This window comes from Giraffa tippelskirchi, chromosome 10 (genome assembly GCF_054371585.1).
Source record: "Giraffa tippelskirchi isolate mGirTip1 chromosome 10, T2T-mGirTip1v1.2.pri, whole genome shotgun sequence".
Lineage (NCBI taxonomy): Eukaryota > Metazoa > Chordata > Mammalia > Artiodactyla > Giraffidae > Giraffa > Giraffa tippelskirchi.
Genome location: NC_137284.1, coordinates 38,135,157 through 38,155,520, shown reverse-complemented (window position 1 = coordinate 38,155,520; position 20,364 = coordinate 38,135,157). Strand labels below are relative to the sequence as shown.

Below are 20,364 nucleotides of genomic sequence, written 5' to 3'. Positions count from 1 at the left end.
AAACTTACGTAAGTCCACACAAAAACCTACACACGACTGTTCAATAGCAGCTTTATTTGTAACAGGCCAAAAACTGGAAAGGACCAAAATGTCCTACAATAGATGAATAAGGTTAAATAAACTGTGGTACATCCATACCATGGGGTACTATTTAGCAACTAAAAGGGAGACCTACTGATACACACAACTTGGATGGCATTATACTGAGTGAAAAATAATCTTAAAAGGTCCTATACAGAAACATTCTTGAAATGACAAAATCACATGTGATAAAATAACATACAACTATACATACACATACGATGTAAGCTTCCTGGATTTGATATTGTATATATAAGGTGTAACCAATGGGAGAAACTGGGTGAAGGGCAATGTGGAACCTCTCTAAACTGTCTTTGGAATTTCCTGTGAATTTAATTTCAAAATCAAAGGTTAAAAAAATAAAAAACCCTCATTGGTAACTATACCCTCATTGGTAAGGAAAATATAAATAATCAGGCTCTACCCAAGAAAAAGTGAAATCTCTGAAACCTATACCAAGAAAAGAAACTGGATAGCAATTTGTCCAAATCTGACAATCCTAAATGTTCAGATGACATCACCACCAACTTCTCTAAATTATCAGTAGAAAAAATATATATCAACATACTAGAGCAGGGGCTGGCAAACTAGAGCCCATGAGCCAACTCCATCTGTCTGTTTTTGTACATGTAAGTTCACGAAAACGGACACAAACATTAAAAACAAAACCCAAAAAAACCCCTACTACTGGCTTTGGATATTGGTAATTTTACAGTAACACGGGATATCAGAGAATATCATCTTGCAAGTTAACATTTTTTATCTTACTGGAGCACAAATTATAGTTCATCAGGATGTTTCATGCCTAAAATAAGTTTCTGAATTTTCAAAGTATCATGAAACTTAAAAAAAAAAAAGCAATTTCCCATCTGTTACACAATTTACCAACTGCATAAAAAACTGTGCTCCCTGCAGAGCTCCAACTCACACAAACAATGGAAATACAGCTTAACAGCAGTTACCATACCTTGGAAAGTATCAAATCACCTAACCATCGCACACAATCGACATAATTTCTATGTATGTCTCTGGTAGAAAAGTCAGGAAAATGAATTTTCTGAGAAATAAATGGCCTGAAATGGAAATATCAAAAGTTAAGAGAAAAATGTGTAGCAGAAGCTCACTAATTTTCCTTTTAGGATTTATACAACTCTGAAAAACAGATGAGTGTTAGTTCGTCTGTGTTCCTATAAAACTAAATACTTTCTTATCTGTTTATTGGAAACTAAAATCTCATTCTGTTTTTGTTTCTACATTTTACTTCATTATTAGCTCACAACTGAATTTTGTATTCATCCTATGAAACTTCATTTATAAAAACTGCAACTTCCTGCCTTACTATATATAGACCAAAATCAACTACTTCAATTCTGGCTATCGTAACCAATAATCAAAGACATCTGCTTAGAACTGAAAATTTCTCATAGAAAATGCTAAGCTACCAACTCAATCCTTTCAAATTAACAATGGTCTATGAAAGTTAACACACCTACCTTATTTCAAAAGATAGTCATCTTTCAGAAACAATGACACATTTCAAAGTCTGGTAAAGATAGTTAGGTGAGAATCCTGCCTAGAACAACAATTTTTCAAGATGATATCTGACAGGAATTTGACATTAGTTAGAACTTTTCCTCTATTTAGAAAAGTTAAATATGGTCCAATTTTTCCTTAAAGATGTTTGTGACAAGACCATAAGTTAGAGAAGTTGCTACCAATTCTTAAGTTAATTAAATGTATACCTAACATTTCTAATCTAGTAAGTGATTCAGTTTTTAAAGTGAAGTAACTGAAGAAGTATCATATGCCATGAATTAGTTGTATCTTGGGCAACTCACAAGTCTTCTCCTTGGCTTTTCCCTCATACATAAAAAGGATGTTGGGCTGCATCATTTCAAATATGTTTTCCAATTCAAATTGTGGGATCTTCTTTTACCTTTTTTTTGTGGCTCACAGGATCTTAGTTCCCCAGCCAGGGACTGAAGTAGGGCCACAGGAAAGCCTGGAATCCTAACCCCTGGGCCACCAGGAAACTCCCAGATCTTTTATTAAAACATTAAAATGCTATTAATGACTTGATATAAATTCTTAACTGCTATAGCTTTATTAATTGCTTTTTAGCCAACTATGTATTATAATCTATGGTTAAACCTCTCTCAAGAAGACCAACATAATTCACTGTTACTTTCTGTAAGCTGTAAAATACAACTTCTATTTATTCCAGAGCTCTAGAAAATACAAAAACATAAATTTAATATTGTACTAACCCCTGGTGTTTTAAAACACAATTTGAAAGCTGTGCTAATTCTTAAGAGGCCTGAGATGTGATGTCATTGTATTAAAATATTTACTTATGGTTACAAATTCAACTAACAATCTGCTTATAATGTGGTCCATAATCAGGGAATTAACTGCTAAAATGAAAAGAGCAAACAAAGTTAACATTTACAAACATACAATAATCATAGTGAAAGAGAATAGCTTGGTAAGATTCTGAAAAAGACAGTAAATTAATTAAGAACTGAGGTTTTTCAAAAATAAATTAAGAAAACTGAAAAGTTCCCACATGTAGCCCCTTAGAACAAAGCTCCTGCTTTTGAATTTTCTGTTTAGTGAAATGAGTTATCATTTAAAGGAAAGCATTTATCATGAATTAAAGCTAAGAACCCCACTGAAAAAATTATGACTTACTGTCTTTAATTAGAATTTACAGTGTTGACAAGCAGTGCTAACAACATTAGCACATGCGTATGTAAATAAAATACGTGAAATGGGCTACTAAATTAAGGTAAAAATACAACTGAAAGAGCTTTTGAAACATGAGCCACAAACATAATCAGATAAAAATAAATTCAAATAAATTCATATATAAAAATTCAGAAATAAATTCATAAATAAATAAAAATAAATTCATTTAAATTCAATGAGTTTTATGGCATATAAATTGTACCTTAAAGTTATTAAAAGAGGGGGTTCTCAACTCAATACTGGAGACTTATATAACAATTTTTGAAAAAGTAAAACACTATTCAAAGGCATGAGATAGCAAATTGTTTTAAATACTACGACTGTTACCTGTTAGTTTTATTTGGGTTATAATCATAAGATTCCTTAATCGCATTCATCATTCTCTTTGAATTGATCCTCCAAAGTTTAAGAGAGTGATCCATACCACAAGACATTATTTTTTCACCCAAAAGATCATAATCCTGTATATAAAACAGAAAAGCTTAAATTAAATATGTAAATTGTTTCCCCAAATTATGCTGATTTTCATGTCCAGTACTGTGAAAATTGTATTTCAAACCACAACACTAACATTTTGGGTTTCATATATGCAGGCCATAAGTCACAAGGTTTTTACCACTTTCAAGATTTAGTTTTAACTGACTTGCTATCACCACAATATACGAGCTTATGCAATATGGCAGGTAAGAAGTAAACTCCTAATGCTGAGGGAAAATAATTATTCTATGACATAAAAACCTGAATGGTTGTTATTTTTCTTTGCCCAACCCAGATGAAGCAATGAAACTGGTATCTGCATGCGAAATTAGGAGTCCTTTAAACAACTGAAATTTACTTGTACATCTACGTCAGAACACTTAGATAAGCCAGGTACCTTCGTTTTAGAGTTCACTTTTTAAATGAATAAAGAAAAACATGTCTTAAAAAGGAAGCAACATTTCCTCATTTGCTATTTACTAATTTTTAATGAGCTCCTAGCAGATCATCTATTGTAACAACCTTATTCCACCTCATCTCACAGATCAGACACTGAGGCTCAGAGATATTTACTTTAGCACATGGTACATGTGTCAATGAAAATCTCACACACCAATCCTTCTAGCAGTGAACTCCTATTGGTAAAGAACAGATACAAACTATCCCCTGCTTTCATTTTAAGAAATAACAGTAGAGAGTTCTATTTAAGGAGAGTACTTTCCTCACTAATCTAGATATTCTATGTTAATCCAATCTTTGAATCAATCATGAATACAGTTTTACAAAAGTCTGAGAGCTTCAGGTTTGGTGTTTATTGAATTCAGAAGTCTGGCAGCTGCCTCTTTTCCTAATAACCTCACTGTCAATAGCAACAAGACACCTCTAGAGCCAGGAGCTCTCGTTTAGTTTTTAAGGAAGGACAGTAGTCTTTGTTTTTTCACACATAAATCCAGATGGAGTTCTGCAAGTTCTAGAAAATCCTTTAAGGTAGGTATGAGTCTCACGAAAGCATATAGGAATATTTAGTACCTCCAATTAAAATATCACATCTTCAAAATATAATTCCCTTTTAAAATAGTTTAAAAAAAAAACAAAACAAAACTGAATAGCTGTAAGACTACTAAATAAGTAAGCTACACACAGAATGTAAGTAAACCTAAACAACAAAAAATCTGAAACTTAACTAAAAACACTTAATATTACTACAACAGATCAACAGATTATAATACAAAGCATAAAGACAACACCATGCCATCAAAGGGAAGTTATCTACAAGTCAATGTGAACAACACTTCCTAGAAATGAGTAACTTATATTTCAACTTCAAATAAAAGATGAAAAAATTTAATTGCCAAGTAGGTTAACCTTTTCCTTTAATAACTGAGAAACAACAAAAGGTTAACTTCGTGATTTTAGATTAAAAAAGGAAAGGAACAAGTTCATAGAATTCTTTCATGAGAACCCAGGCACTGGTAAAACATGTTCAAGAGTACAGATAAAACACAAAGAGCCTACTTGCTTTATTTCATCTTTAAGTTAAAACCTTGTCTGTCACAGTAAATGAAATAACTGCCTGCCAAGCTACATGAAACAAACCACATGCTTTCTTAAAGGGATTGTTCACAGCTTTGTACACCTGAAGGTCACTGCCCTGCAGCTTTCAACTTACAGCACTTAGAACTTCATCTCTGTGCCCTTCTACACCTCCAAATATTGCCACCAGAGTGTCCGTTTGGATATTCCATAATCGTAAAGCATGATCTAGTATAGACACAAAAAAATTAACATAAACTTTTATCATTCATTTACTGTGGACTTTTAATTATCTCTTTAAAGAAAAAACTACCAAAGTTTGGACTTAACTCATTCACAGTAATGACTAAGAAGGAATCCATATCATATAGGAACTTAAAATATTTATATTACCTATAGATTTAACTAAGTATGAGTTCAAACTTTCAAGGGTACTAGTTTTCCCCTCCACCATACCCACATTTACAAATTGAAGAGGACAAAGTAGATTTATAAGATCTCTATAGTAAATCTGAAACTAGGATTGAAACATACACACATTGGGACATTATTTAGAGTATTATAGACCTTTCAAAAATTCTATAACTGTAATCTGAGCAATCTCATCTTCCACTAAACATCAGCAACAAAATAAACAGAAAGCAATATTCATAAATATAATACCAAGCAGACTTTGAAATTTAACAATGTCTATACTGTGTAATATTAACACATTATACAATATAGTTAGTAGTGGAAATAAACATTGTTACAAAAATGATTTCTTGATTCCAATCTGCATCCAAGTTTTTGTGCACATTCACATTTCTCTTGAAGATATACATACCTAGGAGTGGTAATTGTATGTTTAGCTTTTTAAGGAACGGCCAGATTGTTTTTCATTGTGCTTACACATTTTACATTTGCACCAGCAATGGATGAAGGGGTTCCATATTTTACTGTCTTTTTGACTACAGTCATCCTAGTAGGTTTGAAGTGGTATCTCACTGTATTTTTGATTTGCATTTCCCTAATGATTAACAATGAGTGCTTTTCCATGTGCTTATTGGACATTCTTGCCTATTTTTTTGAAAGGTGTTTACTTAAATCCTTTGTCTGCTTTTAATTTGGTTGTCTTTTTATTACTGAACTGTATGACCTCTTGATTTAAGCCCCTTATTAGATACACAATTTGCATATTTTTTTTTCCTATAAGCTGTCTTTTCCTGAGTTTTACTTGCAGAAAAATTCCTGTTCATTTTGAAAAGCTGTTTGAAAAATGCTCTAACACAATGGGGGAAGAGCAAGGTTAAGAAACTGTGATATTAAGAACAAGTAAGGCATTATGGTCTGTGTTACTTGTAAAAGAATATCTGAGCCCAGCTACTGTTATTAACAGAAGAGAAAAAGTTATCAGCTCTCTTCTTAGGTGTCTATTTCCAAACAAGCCTTGATAGTTGAAAAATCACGCTGAAATATTTTTCATGTAAGAGTTTTAAGTTGAGGACATCTTTTAATATGGGGAGGTTGTGGGGGTTAGGTTATAGGTGTGATAGCTGTTAAGAAAAGAATACACTGGACTAGAATAATAATGTAGAAATGAAAGGAGAAAGGGCAATAAAAAATAGAATGTAGAAATAAGAACAACTCAAATCACTTTAGAGAGCTCAGAAATGATTAAGAATGATTCAGAGGGCTGTCTGAACCCAAAATAAACTTATACTGCCAACACAGGCATACAGAGCAAGACAATGCTTTCTCTTTGTAAGGAAGGAAAACATTTAGAAGAGCTTACGCTGGTTAACTTAGCATTTTAAGGAATCTTACAGGGAATCTTTTATAAAATAGCTTTATAGAGAGGCAAAAAAAAGCATTATGGATTTTCAGATACACTATTTCTTATTACATGAATGGAAAGCATCAGATGATTTGCTAGACTACCTTCAAACTATTAAAAATGTTGCAATTTTGGTGACCTGCCATTAAAATACATAGTTTAGTATGATAATTCAATTGAGAATGAAGTTCTAGAACTATCATAATGCAATATGGTAAATAAGGATAACACACACCTAACCCTCAGTGTCAATTATTTTATCTACATCTTACATGAATAGTGTATTTCATGGTCCCATTCTCCAGTTCTTGGTTTGGGGATGCTAATGTAGCCCAAGATTTTTCTAAACCTTACTTCTTTTCAAATTTGGAATTTTCCCTTAGTTTGTCCCAAAGTCAAACAAAACAAACAAAACCCAACTCACTCCCAGATAAATGCAACTTAAGGAAATATTTGTTTCTCTTACCTTTACTTACTGACAGGAGAAGATTTGGATCTCTTGGGTGGAATTTCAGCTCATTGATAGCATTTCCATGGCCAACATAGTGCTATAATAAATTTAAGACATTTCAACTTTCATATAAAAATCAATAAATTCATTTTCATTAATCTTAAGAGAATGGAAAAATAATTTCACTTGAAGCAGTGGTTCTCAATCTTGACCACATATTAAAATCACCCAGCTTGAAGGAAAAATAAAAGACGTTCAAGTCCCATTTGCAGATATTCTGAGCCACAGCAAGGATTTAAAAGATTTTCAGGTGATTCTAATGTGCCCCCAGGGTTAAAGTGATCTGTAAAATTTCTTTTAGTAGCAACTTCCAAGGCTTCACTTTTCAATTCTTTAAAAAGTGCCCTTGACTCCATACTCCTATTTAGGGGTTCTTGAAAAATGAGCTCACTCTTTAGTTATTGTTCATTTAGAGTTTCTCAGGATAAAGCAAAAGAACAGAAATGATTTTAACAGAAAACAGTGCAAATGATAAAATTTTCCCATTTATTCCTTAATTTGCATTACACCCAAATGTGACAAAGGTCTCAAAAGACTTAGCTAAAGGAAGCAACAGGCAAAGCACAAACCAAACTAAAAACTGCACAGAAGTTGACTCAGTTTTAAATTTAACATGGCAAGTTTTCACAGGTGTGCATTCAAAAAAAGCAGATCTACAATTTAACAAGAAAACCCACCTTTATGCACTGCATTGTTATGGGATTAATTATCCTAATTATGCCTCTAGATCCAGCGACAGCCAGCAGAGGATGGCTTGTATTGCTATCATATGTCCATGCACAAGTGTAAAAGTTTTCATCAGCCTAAGAAATCCCAATTAAGAAATATAATCTGTTTTTGAAAAGGAAACACATCAATGATCACAATAACCTCCAAAGAATTGCTGAAGCTCTTGACAAAGAAGTTCCCGTTTTTCTTTATACCATCAGGGTTGAAACAATGAAGATTTTAGGTCTAAAATCTACACCAAGTGATCAAACAGAGCCAGTCCTTCCACCCAATTTTGATTACTATTTTGCTGTTTGCACAACTATTTACTTCTGTCTTTTGAAAGCAGCCACAGCCAATATGTAAATGAATAGGCATAGGTTGTATCCTCCCCAAAATTTATCTATAAAAACAGGTGTCCGGGGGAAGGGATAGTCAAGGACTTTGGGAAGATCATGTACACACTGCTGTATTTAAAATGCAAACCAACAAAAACCCTCATATAGCCCACGGAACTCTGCTCAACATTATGTGCCAGCCTGGATGAGAGTGAGGTTTGGGGAAGAATGGATACATGTATATGCATGGCTGAGTCCCTTCACTGTTCACCTGAAACTATCACAACATTGTTAATCAGCTATTCCCCAATACAAAATGTTTTTGGTATTAAGAATAAATAAAACAAAACAAAACAAAACCAGATGTCCAGTTCCACAGGCTGTAACTTGCTGACCCTGACTCTATCTCAATAACTCTATGTGCCTCTAGATAAAAATTAGTTAACTATTCAGTTTTCCACCTTTTCCTGTGTGAGACTTTCCCAATACTGCCAAAGGTCACCTCCCTCCTTATCACCAAAGGGAAGACTAAAATGTTCTTTTTCTTACTTGCTAGGTTTTTCAAATGGATCTGGAAGAAATCTTAACACGAAGCTTTGACTGTTGTATCCTTTGGCCTTTTAAAGCTTTTTCTTTATAAGCCCATGTTTTACGATATTTTATTTCCTAAACAAACATGCTTATTTTTTTCCCTGTAGGCTCTGCTGACCAAATACTTGATATGACTGTCAGGCACAGCTTCTGATCAACCCAAATTCACCAACATCCCTGCCCTGAAATACTAAAAATCTTAGCAAGGTTAAAGAAACAGGAAGTTTTAACTACTTTCTACTATCACTTTCTATTACTGAGTTTCCAGTGCCCATCTCTAGCCACGTGTACTGCCCTCCCTCATGCCCGCCCTGAAAGTGGCTTCCAGGGAGCAGGAAAACCAGATACCAAGAATCTCTTGGGTAGCAGTGAAGGAATAGCATTGGATCAAGTTAAGAAAGTAAGGTACAAAAGTTTTGGAGTACTTATTCAATTTCTTTAGCCAATGATACTGAAAACCCAGGAAAGGATACATCAGCATCCACGTAAGATTGCAACAACCGGATTTCTCCTTGTGAATGACATTCATATAAGGTAACCTAATGAAAACAAAAATACAGCAAAGTTTATCTCAAATACAGAAACACACTCTTCAGCTATTGAACATACTTTATTTTACTGTGCAGTACAGTCAAAAAAAACTTTTTAAAAATAACTTAAATAATACAGAAAACTATTAAAAAAGGAGAACTCCTTTAAATTTAAGGAAACCATTATAAACCTTAATGCATTACATAATTTCCAGAGCATATTAAACACTGTAGTAATAATAATGGTTTCTATTTCCAATGTTTTCAAGTTATTCATATAATTGGACCAATTCTTCCAAGTCAATACAGTTGAGTACCTCACAGTAAAGTATAACTACTTCCTAAAACTGTGGTTTATCCTTTTTTTTTTTTTTGTCCGGATGTGCCCTATGGCTTGCAAGATCTCAGTTCCCTGACCAGGGACTGAACTTAGGCCCATGGCAGTGAAAGTGCAGGGTTCCAACCACTGGACCTCCAGGGAATTCCTGTGGCTTATTCTCTTTCAAGTCTTTGGGTGGTTTTAGAGCATTTATTAATTACATAAAAGAAAATCTAAAATTTGCCTCATGGACATTGCTCATCAAATATTAACCTTCTGTTGTACAGTGGCCCTTTCCATTTGTCATTTTCTAAAATTAATAACATATTCACTTTACTCAGTTATGTACAGTTGTCCCAGTATCTGCAAGGGGATAAGTTCCAGGACGCCCACAGATACCAAAATCTGAGAATGTTCAAGTTCCTCCTATAAAATGGCACAGTATTTGCATATAATCTCACACATCCTCCAGTATAGTTGATCTTGATCTTTAAACCACTATGACATCTAATACAACGCAAATGCTATGCAAATAAAAGTGCCAGCACAAAGCAAATCCAAATTATGCTTTTTTGGAACTTTCTGGAATTTTCTTTTCTGAATATTCTTGATCCATAGTTGGATGAGTCTGTGGATGTGGAACCCCGAGGATACAGAGGGCTTACTCTGTAATACTAAAATTTTTTTTAAACACTTTTTGATGTGGACCATTGTTAAAGTCTTTATTGAATTTTTTTACAATATTGCTTGTTTTATGTTTTGGTTTTTTGGCCCCAAAGCATGTGGAATCTTAGCTCCCCAACCAGGGATAGGACTTGCACCTTCTGCATCGGAAGGCAAAGTCTTAACCACTGGGTCACTAGGGAAGTCCCTGGAATATCACATTTTAAAAAAATCTCTTTCCATTTTTCTTAGTTTACTCATGTTAGCAATACTGTTACTAATTTTAATAAGTCTATAAGAACTCCATAAAAATCCTTTAAATCATCTATTAATAAGATAATCCCTACATTAATATTCTAAAAAAATATTCTTTATATGGACATTAACTAGGTTATGTCTTTAGAGAGTGTTTTATTTTTCTTAAAAAAAAAAGGTCCAAATAGGAGATTTTCTTATAATTCAATAACCTATAATTCAATGTCATTTTAAGTGAGACTAGGGATTCATTTTGTTAGAAAGCCTGGAACATTACAATAGGCATTCTGAAGCACAAGTTGTACTAATTCTAATTAACTAACATGACAATTAATAATAATGATGGTGTAGTTAGTGAAGTATGCTTATAGTGATGTCTTAAAAGTGAATTCAAATCAATTAATGGATTATATTCCCAATTTTCAGAAAAAAACAACCTTAATTTTTTCTTTGAACTGCATCACGTTCCCTCTGAATCATTGTTTTCGAGCTACATATCACAACATACATTTGGTTAAACATAAAAAAAAGGCTGTTATCCAGGTTATCAACTTAAGTAGTGAGTTTCAAATTTTCAGAACTTTAACAACCAATAAAAGCATCTTCTCTGAATGCAGGGCAACTAACTAAGCCTGTGCGCCACAACTACTGAGCCTATGCTCTACAGCCCAGGAGCCGCAATGCTGAGCTCTCATGCCACAGCTCCTGATGCCCCAATGTTCCAGAGCCTTCTCCGCAACAAGAGAAGCCGCCTCAGGAAGAAGCCTGTGTACCTCAACTAGAGAGTAACCTATGCTCGCTGTGACTAGAGAAAAGCCCACACAGCAAAACACCCAGCAGAGCCAAACAATAAAATTATATATATATATAAAAACTTCTTTGACGACTTCAAGGAAATTATTTAAAGCCAAATTTTACTTTTCAGAAAATAGGAATAGGAAGGATTTAGCCCAGAATAGATGCATGCATGTCTGTAAGATTTTCAAACTTTCAGAAAATAAAAAAAAAAAGAAAAAAGCTTGGAAATATGCTGCCATTTGGAAAATACTCAGCTGACAACTCCTAGGTTAGTTTTGATTGAGAACAGAATACTAACACTAAAAAACATAAATATAGGAAACAGTGCATTAAAAATCATGGTCTTTTATTTCTCTAACAAGCAATTACTAAAGAATCGTAAGATTTAATTTCACTCAATTGAAACAAGAAGTTACAGAATAGCTCCCAGATTCACCTCCTTCCCTTCCCCTCTTGGGCTAAAGGTAAAGAAAGTGACTTTACTGTAAACCCATACTAGTTAGTCAATTTCCCCCATCTTTCTCTTTCCAAATACACCAATCTGTTTCTCTGTTATTCCTCATAACTCCTAGTACATTATTAATGAATAACCAGAATGTAAGTTGATAAAAGACTTATTATTAGAAGGACAACTTTTCCAAAATGATTGCAATTTAACAGACTCCTGAGACTCCCAGGCAGGCACAAGGAATCTTCCTTTTCCCCATTCATTTAGAAGTGAATGGAAATAAGTCTTTGCAATCCACTTTTTCAGCCCCAGGTTCAACTAAAAAGTTAAATAACAGTTTACATCAAAACATGTCCACTACGGTTTTTTTCCATGCATTCTCTCAGTTCAAGACACTCTGGCTTCCTTAAATAAAAATAATTCAAAACAAATGTTTACTGTGTATAATTAAAATATTTTAAGTAACTATTATACAAATCCACTGGATTTATGCTTTGCATTTATAGAGAGCAACTAATTACATTTATTATTTTTAAGAAATCACAGACTTCTTACTCCAAGTTGACAACTATCACAGTCACTTGGAAAAAGTAAAGTCAATTTTTTCAGCCACTTAGAACAATATTTATGAAGACAAAATATAGAGACTTGTTTCATGAACAATTTTGTGAGTATATATGAAAAAAGATGTATTTTCAGGCATGAATGTTAGTTTTAATTTTTGACAATTTCTAGAATGTTTCATTTTTACATAAAGGAATGATACTGTCAAACTAGCTATAGAAAGTTTACTTCAAAATCATTACACTTCAGTCTTACATTAATACCAGAGACTGATGAGCCAAATGCCAAACAGCCCCTTAACACTCACTCTGTTGCTTCCTACAGTTGCAAACACTAATGGATCTCCTTCTTTACTGTGCCAGTTAAACTGAACTCCAAACAATGGTTGATTATGATCTTCCTATAAAATAACCAAGAAATAAGAAAAATCAATATATTTTAAAAACAAAAAAAGGTAGTAAACCGATCATTCCCACTAAAAACCTCCCCCTCCCCAAAATGCAAGCTGCAATTTTATGTATCATACATAAACTGACTTTTGACACTTAAAAGATGTTAGTCCAGTTTTCACATTTTAAAATACTGGTGCATGATAAAACTATGTAACAATTAAAGACTTAGAGGTTAGGCAACAAGTACTCATCAATGACAATACTTTAATAGTTGCTCTCTATCTTCTTAAACCCAAATGCCATGCTTCTGCATCAAAATATAATGGATAATTGTGACAAATGCATTTAATCTCTTAGGACAAAATTTATTTTTCTGAAATAACAAATAAGCTGAGAGTTAATACAGTTTCTCCAGTACTCATTAAACGTTTTCTGGTTGAATTCTTCCCTTGTGAAGAAAATTGATTCCATTCAAATCACTGCTTTCCATTAGTTCTATAGAAACAATTTTAAATTACTTTGCATTTGTATCCTAAAAGAAAAACAACCTAAGAAGTTTTATAATGAACAAGAATACTTGTGGGGGCCAGGAAGGCAGTGGGCTGTAACTCCACAGTTATCAGGAGGTTGTAAGGAGGTATATAAAAAACAAGCATTCAGTTTTTTGTTTTTTAATTGGAGTGGAGCTGATTAACAATGTTGTGTCAGTTTCAGGTGCACAGCAAAGGGATTCAGCCATACATATACACACACCCATTCTTTTTCAAACTCTTTTGCCATCTAGGTCACCACAGAGTACTGAGCAGAGTTCCCTCTGCTAAAAGTATTCAGTTTTGTTCATAAAGTTATTTTTCAGCCTTAGGATTTTACTGGCAATTTCCTGATGTTTAACGGTAACTTTCATATTCACTTTAAGGCACTTTAATATCTTACAACATTCATTTCTTATCCTTTAAAAAGCCAGTTTTATTTAATCAAAATAATGCAGTTCAAACCATTTTCCAAATATACTATGTAAAAATAGGTTAATATACCTAAATATTAACATGAAACTACAGGAGACACTTTGCTTTAGAAGAAAAACACCCACACACAAACACTAAGATTAATTTCTCTCCCTTTAAGAGAGTATAATTTGACACACAGAGCAATGAATTTTGCTACCTAGATAGGAAAATAATTTCCATATAGCCATAGCTTCTTATGCTTTTCAAAGACTTTAAAAGGATATTTAGATATTTTAAAAAGAATCCAACCTATGCACAAGACACTATAATGTATATTTTTGCTCAGTATAGGAAAAATATCCCCAAATTAAAAAAACAGGAAATGAATATATAAGACACTTAAATATCAGTAAACATTTTTTTAAAGACTATTGAGAAAAACAGTAATCTAAATAACTCCAACCTATTATTTCTCCCAAATATTAACTATGCAAAAATAATTTTAATTCATACCTTTTTTCTTGAAAACAATTACAAATAAGAGTGAAATTTTTAAAGACTGAACAAAGTAAGACATCTGTTTCAATTTATGTTAACTCAAAGTTAATGAATCACATTCAGTTCTTTTCAGTAACAGGTACCAGACAATGGCTTACGCTTTTAAGTTTTAACAAAATAAGAAGAGTAACATTTCTGAAAATTAATAAAAACAATAAAGAAAAACCAGATGTTTTAATACTAGGTACTACCCATTTAATTTAAAACAAACCAAAAAAGCTAAACAAATGTGGAATGGATTATAATTATGTAGTCTGCCCTACAACAAAGCCTTCCAATTATTATAATTTTAAAATATTTTTAACTTGACAGAGAACCTTGAGCATAAAATGTTTAACCCTCCAATTCTGGAACCCTGCCTTCAGCCCACAGATTGTGTCTTTCTCCACATACCTTGAGACTATTTACACATTTGAAAGAATATTTGCATTTCTTTGATTTCCATTTTCCCTTCCCCCAACTCTTCCTTCCAGGTGCGTTTGGCGTATTTGTAGGTGTATCAGGGCGTTCTGTGTTGGTACCACTTTCTATACTGACAGCATCATCCTATAAGCAGCAAATCAGAAAAAAACTAAATGAAACAGCAATACTGTACTTAGGTAATGACTTGAAACTGGAGATCTGCTGACCAACCTAAAAGAAGTAAGTACTAAATCCTGCGAGAAATGAAAAAATGTATTCCTGCAAATGCATTAGGATTTGTGGATATTTGCTATTTTGGCAAAAATATAAACAAAAAACTAATCCTGATAATGCTAACAGTAAGAATAATACTGCCTTTAAATAACAAGGCATTGGTTTGCACCAGCCATGACACTACATTGCCTCACTTCATCTTTACTGCTCTTCACACAAGGTACTGTTAGATAAGAAAGTGTTGTTTAGAGAGCCTAAGGAGGTGTCTTGCTGGTTAGGGTTGCTGGTACTCCTGACTCTGACCGGCACGTCCTCGGCGTATCTGACTGCTCGCTGCTCCGTCTGGAGAGCGGCAGCGGGTGGCTGTTTGAGGCCAGTGTGTCAGTACTTCCTATTTTAGAGGAAAATCCTGATTATCATTCAAACTCTGCTTCTTTATAACACACCATTTAGAAATTTTTTTAGGTCCTACATATTATGTGCTATTTACCAGTGACTCATGGCTCTAAAATACTCATGATTCAGAGCTCCAGAAGCTCACTATGAAGTAAAATCATTCCAAATGTAGAAGTGACTATAAACCTTAAAAATTCACCTAATTTATATCCTGTCTCCCGTCCACAAGATAATGGTCCTCTACTCTCAGAAGAGGATTTCACTACCTCTTCCAATTACACATTCCAAAGTGTTCTTTGGAATAAAGAGATTTATTTAAACCTGTATCACCTTAGGGCAGCAGTTACTAAATTCATTCCAGAGGAAGCTTTTTTCATGGAGTGCCCACTAACATCTATGAGAACACAGACTAGAAACCATTGCCCTAGGGGCTATTTTTAAATTATTGCTTCCTAAAGTTAGTTTTATGATATTACAGAAAGTTAAAAATTTACTAGAATATCAAAAAGTATATTAAAAACTCACATTAATTTGCTTAAAAATTGTATGGTATTATATGGTAGTTCTAAGGGGTGGTTTCCAAAACTTCAAATGGTTCATACCAAAATGAAATGCTTTTAAAAAGTACACAAATTATTCTAACGCTATAATGGGAAAAAGGGAATGGAGTGGATAGATGGCAGAGTAGTGCTCAATATCTAGACTGTAATTTAATGTAAACACAATCAGCTTTTGGATACAGAAAATACAAAACTATATTTATAGAGTTCAGTTCCTAGGTTGAAATCACTGCTTTTTAATCTCTATTTCTTCCTTTCAGTTGAATTTACACAGTTAAAATTTAGTGTAGAAAACACTAGATTTGTATTTCACTGGAAAACTTCATGTCTACCGCTTCTTCCATGTTATCAGATTCAAGTCTGCTTCACTGCCTCTGAACAATCTTACATCTCTTACACTGTGACAGCCAAAGGCAGAGGTTCAAAATGTCTTCCCTTGCATTCTTAAGAAAAGTTTTTGTCTCCATTTGCAATTTCATCTCTACATTCCTTTCATCTATATGGTTTGTTCTGTGTGACTTAAACTTGACCAGTTCCCTCACATGAGTAAAATAAAATGTTTCTGAAAATGATCTTTTAACACTACAGAAATGAAACAATACAATGGTTAGACATTTATTCACCAGCTTCTTTCCACTCTGGCTAAAAATTCAACTGCTAATCAAGAATCCACACAAAACACAGTAAATAACTGGGGCACATTACACACAAACACACACCTTTTAACCATTTAATTTACACACACACACTTTTAACCATTTAATTTATCCATACAAAACATAGTAAATAATTGGGTGTGCGCACACACACACACACCTTTTATTCATTTAATTTACCCATCTCCTCAAATAGACAAATCAAGATAGAATCAAATGGAAATACAATAGTCACACTGCTTTCACTTTATTTGCAAATTCAAACCTTTCCTGAACATCTAGTATGTGCACAGGCTGATTTCCACCTTGGATCCTCCTCCTCAAAGTATAGAATGGTACTGTGCAACTGACATGGCACTACCACCTTCATTTGCTCAACAAGGAAACGGGGATAGTAATTTGTCCCTTCATCTTGCCACAGGTTCCTTAAGCAAAAGACAAGTCTCCAGATTCAGCCTTCTGATCTTACTACCAGGCAACAATTAGTATTCTTTCAGAAGCCATTTATGCTCACTTATATGAAAAAGTCAATAAAATGGCAGATACATACACAATGAACTTAAAATAGATCAGATATTAACTACACTTACTGTGCTGATCATTCTGCAATGCAAACAAATACTGAATCATTATGTTGGGCACCTAAAACTAGTAACATGATGTTATTAGTCAATTATATTTAAATTAAAGAAAAATTTAACGTCCTATCAATTCTTTGATTCACTTTAACAGTATCAACTGCTCAGACTACCTTAACTGCAACTCACAAATACCACATTCTTTCCTCCACTTGCCTTTGGCCTTCCTATCATTATTTGGCTCCCTCAAGAGTTAAACCACTGCCCTTATTAGCTTTTTCTGAATTCATTTTTATACAACTCCCTTCCTTTACTGCTTCTTTTAACCTATGTCCTAGATCTGGGTCCCTGGATGGAATTCAGAGGGCCTGTGAACTTATGCAGTTGAATAAATTCATAAATAAATTTAAGATTGCATCTTAATTTTCACATTTTTAACTGAAATCTATTCCTTCCTTCTATTATAATACAGGCAGTATATGTGTTAATGTTACTGTAGCCATAACCTTCCCAGCAATGGAAATCATGAATTTTTATATCCCATCATAGTTGTTGCAGATCTCAAAGCTGTCTATACCCATCAGTACTATCAGTCATTGTGAGGTCTAGTTACTTAATGTAATAAAGACGTATTAAAACAAACCTGAAATTTGTTTTAAACCATTTTATAACTTTCTTATAATTTTATCATTGATTTTGTTTGTAATCTTATATATTGTATTTTATACATTTGAAAATATTACTCTGAAGTTTCACAAGATTCATTAAGGTGTCCAAGGCAGAGGAAAGGTTAAAAGACGCCATCTAAACAAAGGAATCAAAACAAAGGCTTAGTCCAACCATGTAGCTCTGAATAGCTTCAGTATGCATCAAAGAATACATTCCTCTTAAGGATCTGTAGAAAGAAAATAACCTTTCAATTTAGTTCCCTGAAATTTTCCTGAGTCTAAACTGGGTATTGACATCTTCATTACATTTCTGCCTGATAAATATCTGGAAGGGCCAGAAACACAAGTCTAGATAATGTGATTACAAAATAAGGAATAATGACTAAATAACACTTACATGGTATTTATGAACGGGGCATTCAGTTCAGCACTTTACCTATATTATCTCATTTAACCCTCACAACATCCCATGAGGTAAATACTGTTATTACCCCCATTTTTAAGGTAAGAATCCAAGGAAACTAGGTAAAGTACCTAGATCAACCAACCGGTAAGCAGTAGAGTGGCGAATTTTAACCTTACACCTGAATCCAGTTTGTGCTCCTAGTCACTAATCTAATCTGCCAAGAGAAATTAAAGAGAAGGTGGAAATAAAACAGATTCCAACGGCTGGAATGAAGAGGGTCAAAAATGTTAGACCCCAATATATAATAAGACTGGAAAGCACCAACAGGAAAATAAAAAGATTTAAAGTACCAATAAACACCTACTAAGCCTTCCAGAAATTTCAAGTCCAAATCCCACAAACTGACAACTCCCCAAATATCTTTCTTCTATCTGCAAAAAGAATTCTTTCCCATCTGTTCAGTGAAAATTTTGGTCTTGATTACCATGCCATATATGTGCTTCAGTCGGTATGTAAGACACAGCATTTATTCTTAAAACTAGGCAAACTCAGAGAAAGAACTTACGCCACCCTTCTATAACACTTCAGAAGTCATTCCTCGGAGGGTTCACATTTTAGAGTTATCACCTTTGAATGAACCGCCCAGACTTTTTTTTCTGAACTTATTGGGTACAAACTTAAAACATGAAACGGAAAATTAACGTCAATTCGGTTATCACTGGCGTCTCACCTAAACACAGTGGGGTCAACTGTTGGGACAGAATAGCGTTATGACTATTTAAAAAAAGTTTAAAAAAAATCTGATTCCAAAGCACCTTTACACATGCGAGACCACGAGCCTACACCTAAAGCCATCTACCTTTACCACAGTTGCCTAGTGTCTTCCAGGTTGTCCCCGTTATCCTAGTGAAAACCGACGAAAGACTAACTGTCCCTTATCATTCCTTAAGAGTCGCTCCCCCTCCAACTCTGGAGACGGCTCTCGCAGTTCTCCTCCAGAAGTGAGACCGACTGTCAGGTGCACCCCTTCTCCACAGAGAGACAGGAGCAAACACAAAAGCCCCTTTAAGAGAGTCACCGAAACCCCTGACGTCCGAGATCTACTCTTCCCATCCTGGACCGCCTGGAAGGGTCTAAGAAGGACACGGTCCCTAAATCCCTTTTTTAAAAGTCCGTAACACACGCTGGCCCCTCCTTCCAACTGTCTTAGAAAAACAAAAAACACCTCTAACTTGCCTTTTAAACTACTGGAATCTCAGATCCGCACTTTCCCCCCAAGGCCCAAACTCTCCCCCTCCACGCAGAACGCTCTCAGGGCAGACCCCCTCCGACCCTCCGCCACCACGCTCTGGCCCCAACCACACTCTCCTTCGCGAAGTTTCCTTTCGCTCTCGGCGCCCCAGCTCAAAAAAATCCTCTCAGAGACGAGTTCGATTTTCTCCTCCACGCCCGCGTTTTCCTCAGCAGAGCGGTGACACCTCTCCCTCCCCCCCCCCCCACCTTACCACAGTCGTCCGCCCGCCCCCGCGCCCACAGTTTAAAAAGAATTGAAAACTTTGACTGCCAAGTCCCGACCGGACTGCCCTGGGGGGCTGCGCTCACATTCTCGTCTCCAGAGAGGTCCGGGTTGCTATTCTCGTCGCTGCTCAGCTTCTGCTTCTTGGCCGCAGGCATGTCTGTTCCCGCCGGCACTGTCGACACTTCCCTCTCGGACATATTCCTCCGCCTCCCTCCAGGTTCCTGTCGCCGGGGGCGGGGCCTCCGCCACACCGCCGTCAAGCAAGCCCGGCCGGAGCTTGCCGCAAAGCTGCCGCCGCCGCCACCGCCGCCGCTCCCCCCACTGTCGCAAACCGCGCCCAGCCGCCGAGGCGGGCGTGCGTGCGACCCCGCCACACTGCTGAAAAAGGGGCGCGCGCGCGCGCGCCCTCCCGCGCGGCTTCCTGGGTCCTTCCCTGTCCCCGCTCCCGTCTTGCCCTCTTCCCGCCGCCCTCCCGGCAGTTTGCACGGAGCGGGTGTGGGATCCGTCGGCTTCCGAGGGCAGTTATTTCCAACGTCCCCCTTCCCCGCGACCGCCCTGTAAAGGGAGAGGCGGAACTCTGAAGAGGGGGTGCTGCCTCACCCCCTTCCTCCTTCCAGAGACGGTTCAGCCGCAATTGGCCCAATCCTTCGATCCCCCGACCCCGCTGC

General features: G+C 35.4%; 1 protein-coding gene across 13 annotated transcripts in view; it reads right to left on the bottom strand.

The window, feature by feature from the left end:
• EED (embryonic ectoderm development) overlaps positions 1 to 19,911 on the bottom strand; it is a 30,387-nt gene extending 10,476 nt beyond the window's left edge. For 3 of the 13 annotated variants that reach the window (XM_081536338.1, XM_081536343.1, XM_081536339.1), the window contains exons 1-9: positions 19,780 to 19,911; positions 14,671 to 14,823; positions 12,688 to 12,780; positions 9,277 to 9,342; positions 7,844 to 7,969; positions 7,122 to 7,203; positions 4,976 to 5,067; positions 3,157 to 3,290; positions 1,049 to 1,154 (exon numbers count right to left, since the gene is read on the bottom strand). In XM_081536338.1, the coding sequence (XP_081392464.1) occupies positions 1,049 to 1,154; positions 3,157 to 3,290; positions 4,976 to 5,067; positions 7,122 to 7,203; positions 7,844 to 7,969; positions 9,277 to 9,342; positions 12,688 to 12,780; positions 14,671 to 14,823; positions 19,780 to 19,893 (966 nt within the window). In that variant the 5' untranslated portion in view covers positions 19,894 to 19,911. Of the gene's footprint in view, positions 1 to 8; positions 1,155 to 3,156; positions 3,291 to 4,975; positions 5,068 to 7,121; positions 7,204 to 7,843; positions 7,970 to 9,276; positions 9,343 to 12,687; positions 12,781 to 14,670; positions 14,824 to 19,779 lie in introns of all 13 variants that reach the window. The other 10 variants (XM_081536340.1, XM_081536344.1, XM_081536345.1 and 7 more) reach the window with 8 other exon arrangements.
• Between the last annotated feature and the right edge of the window lie 453 nt (positions 19,912 to 20,364).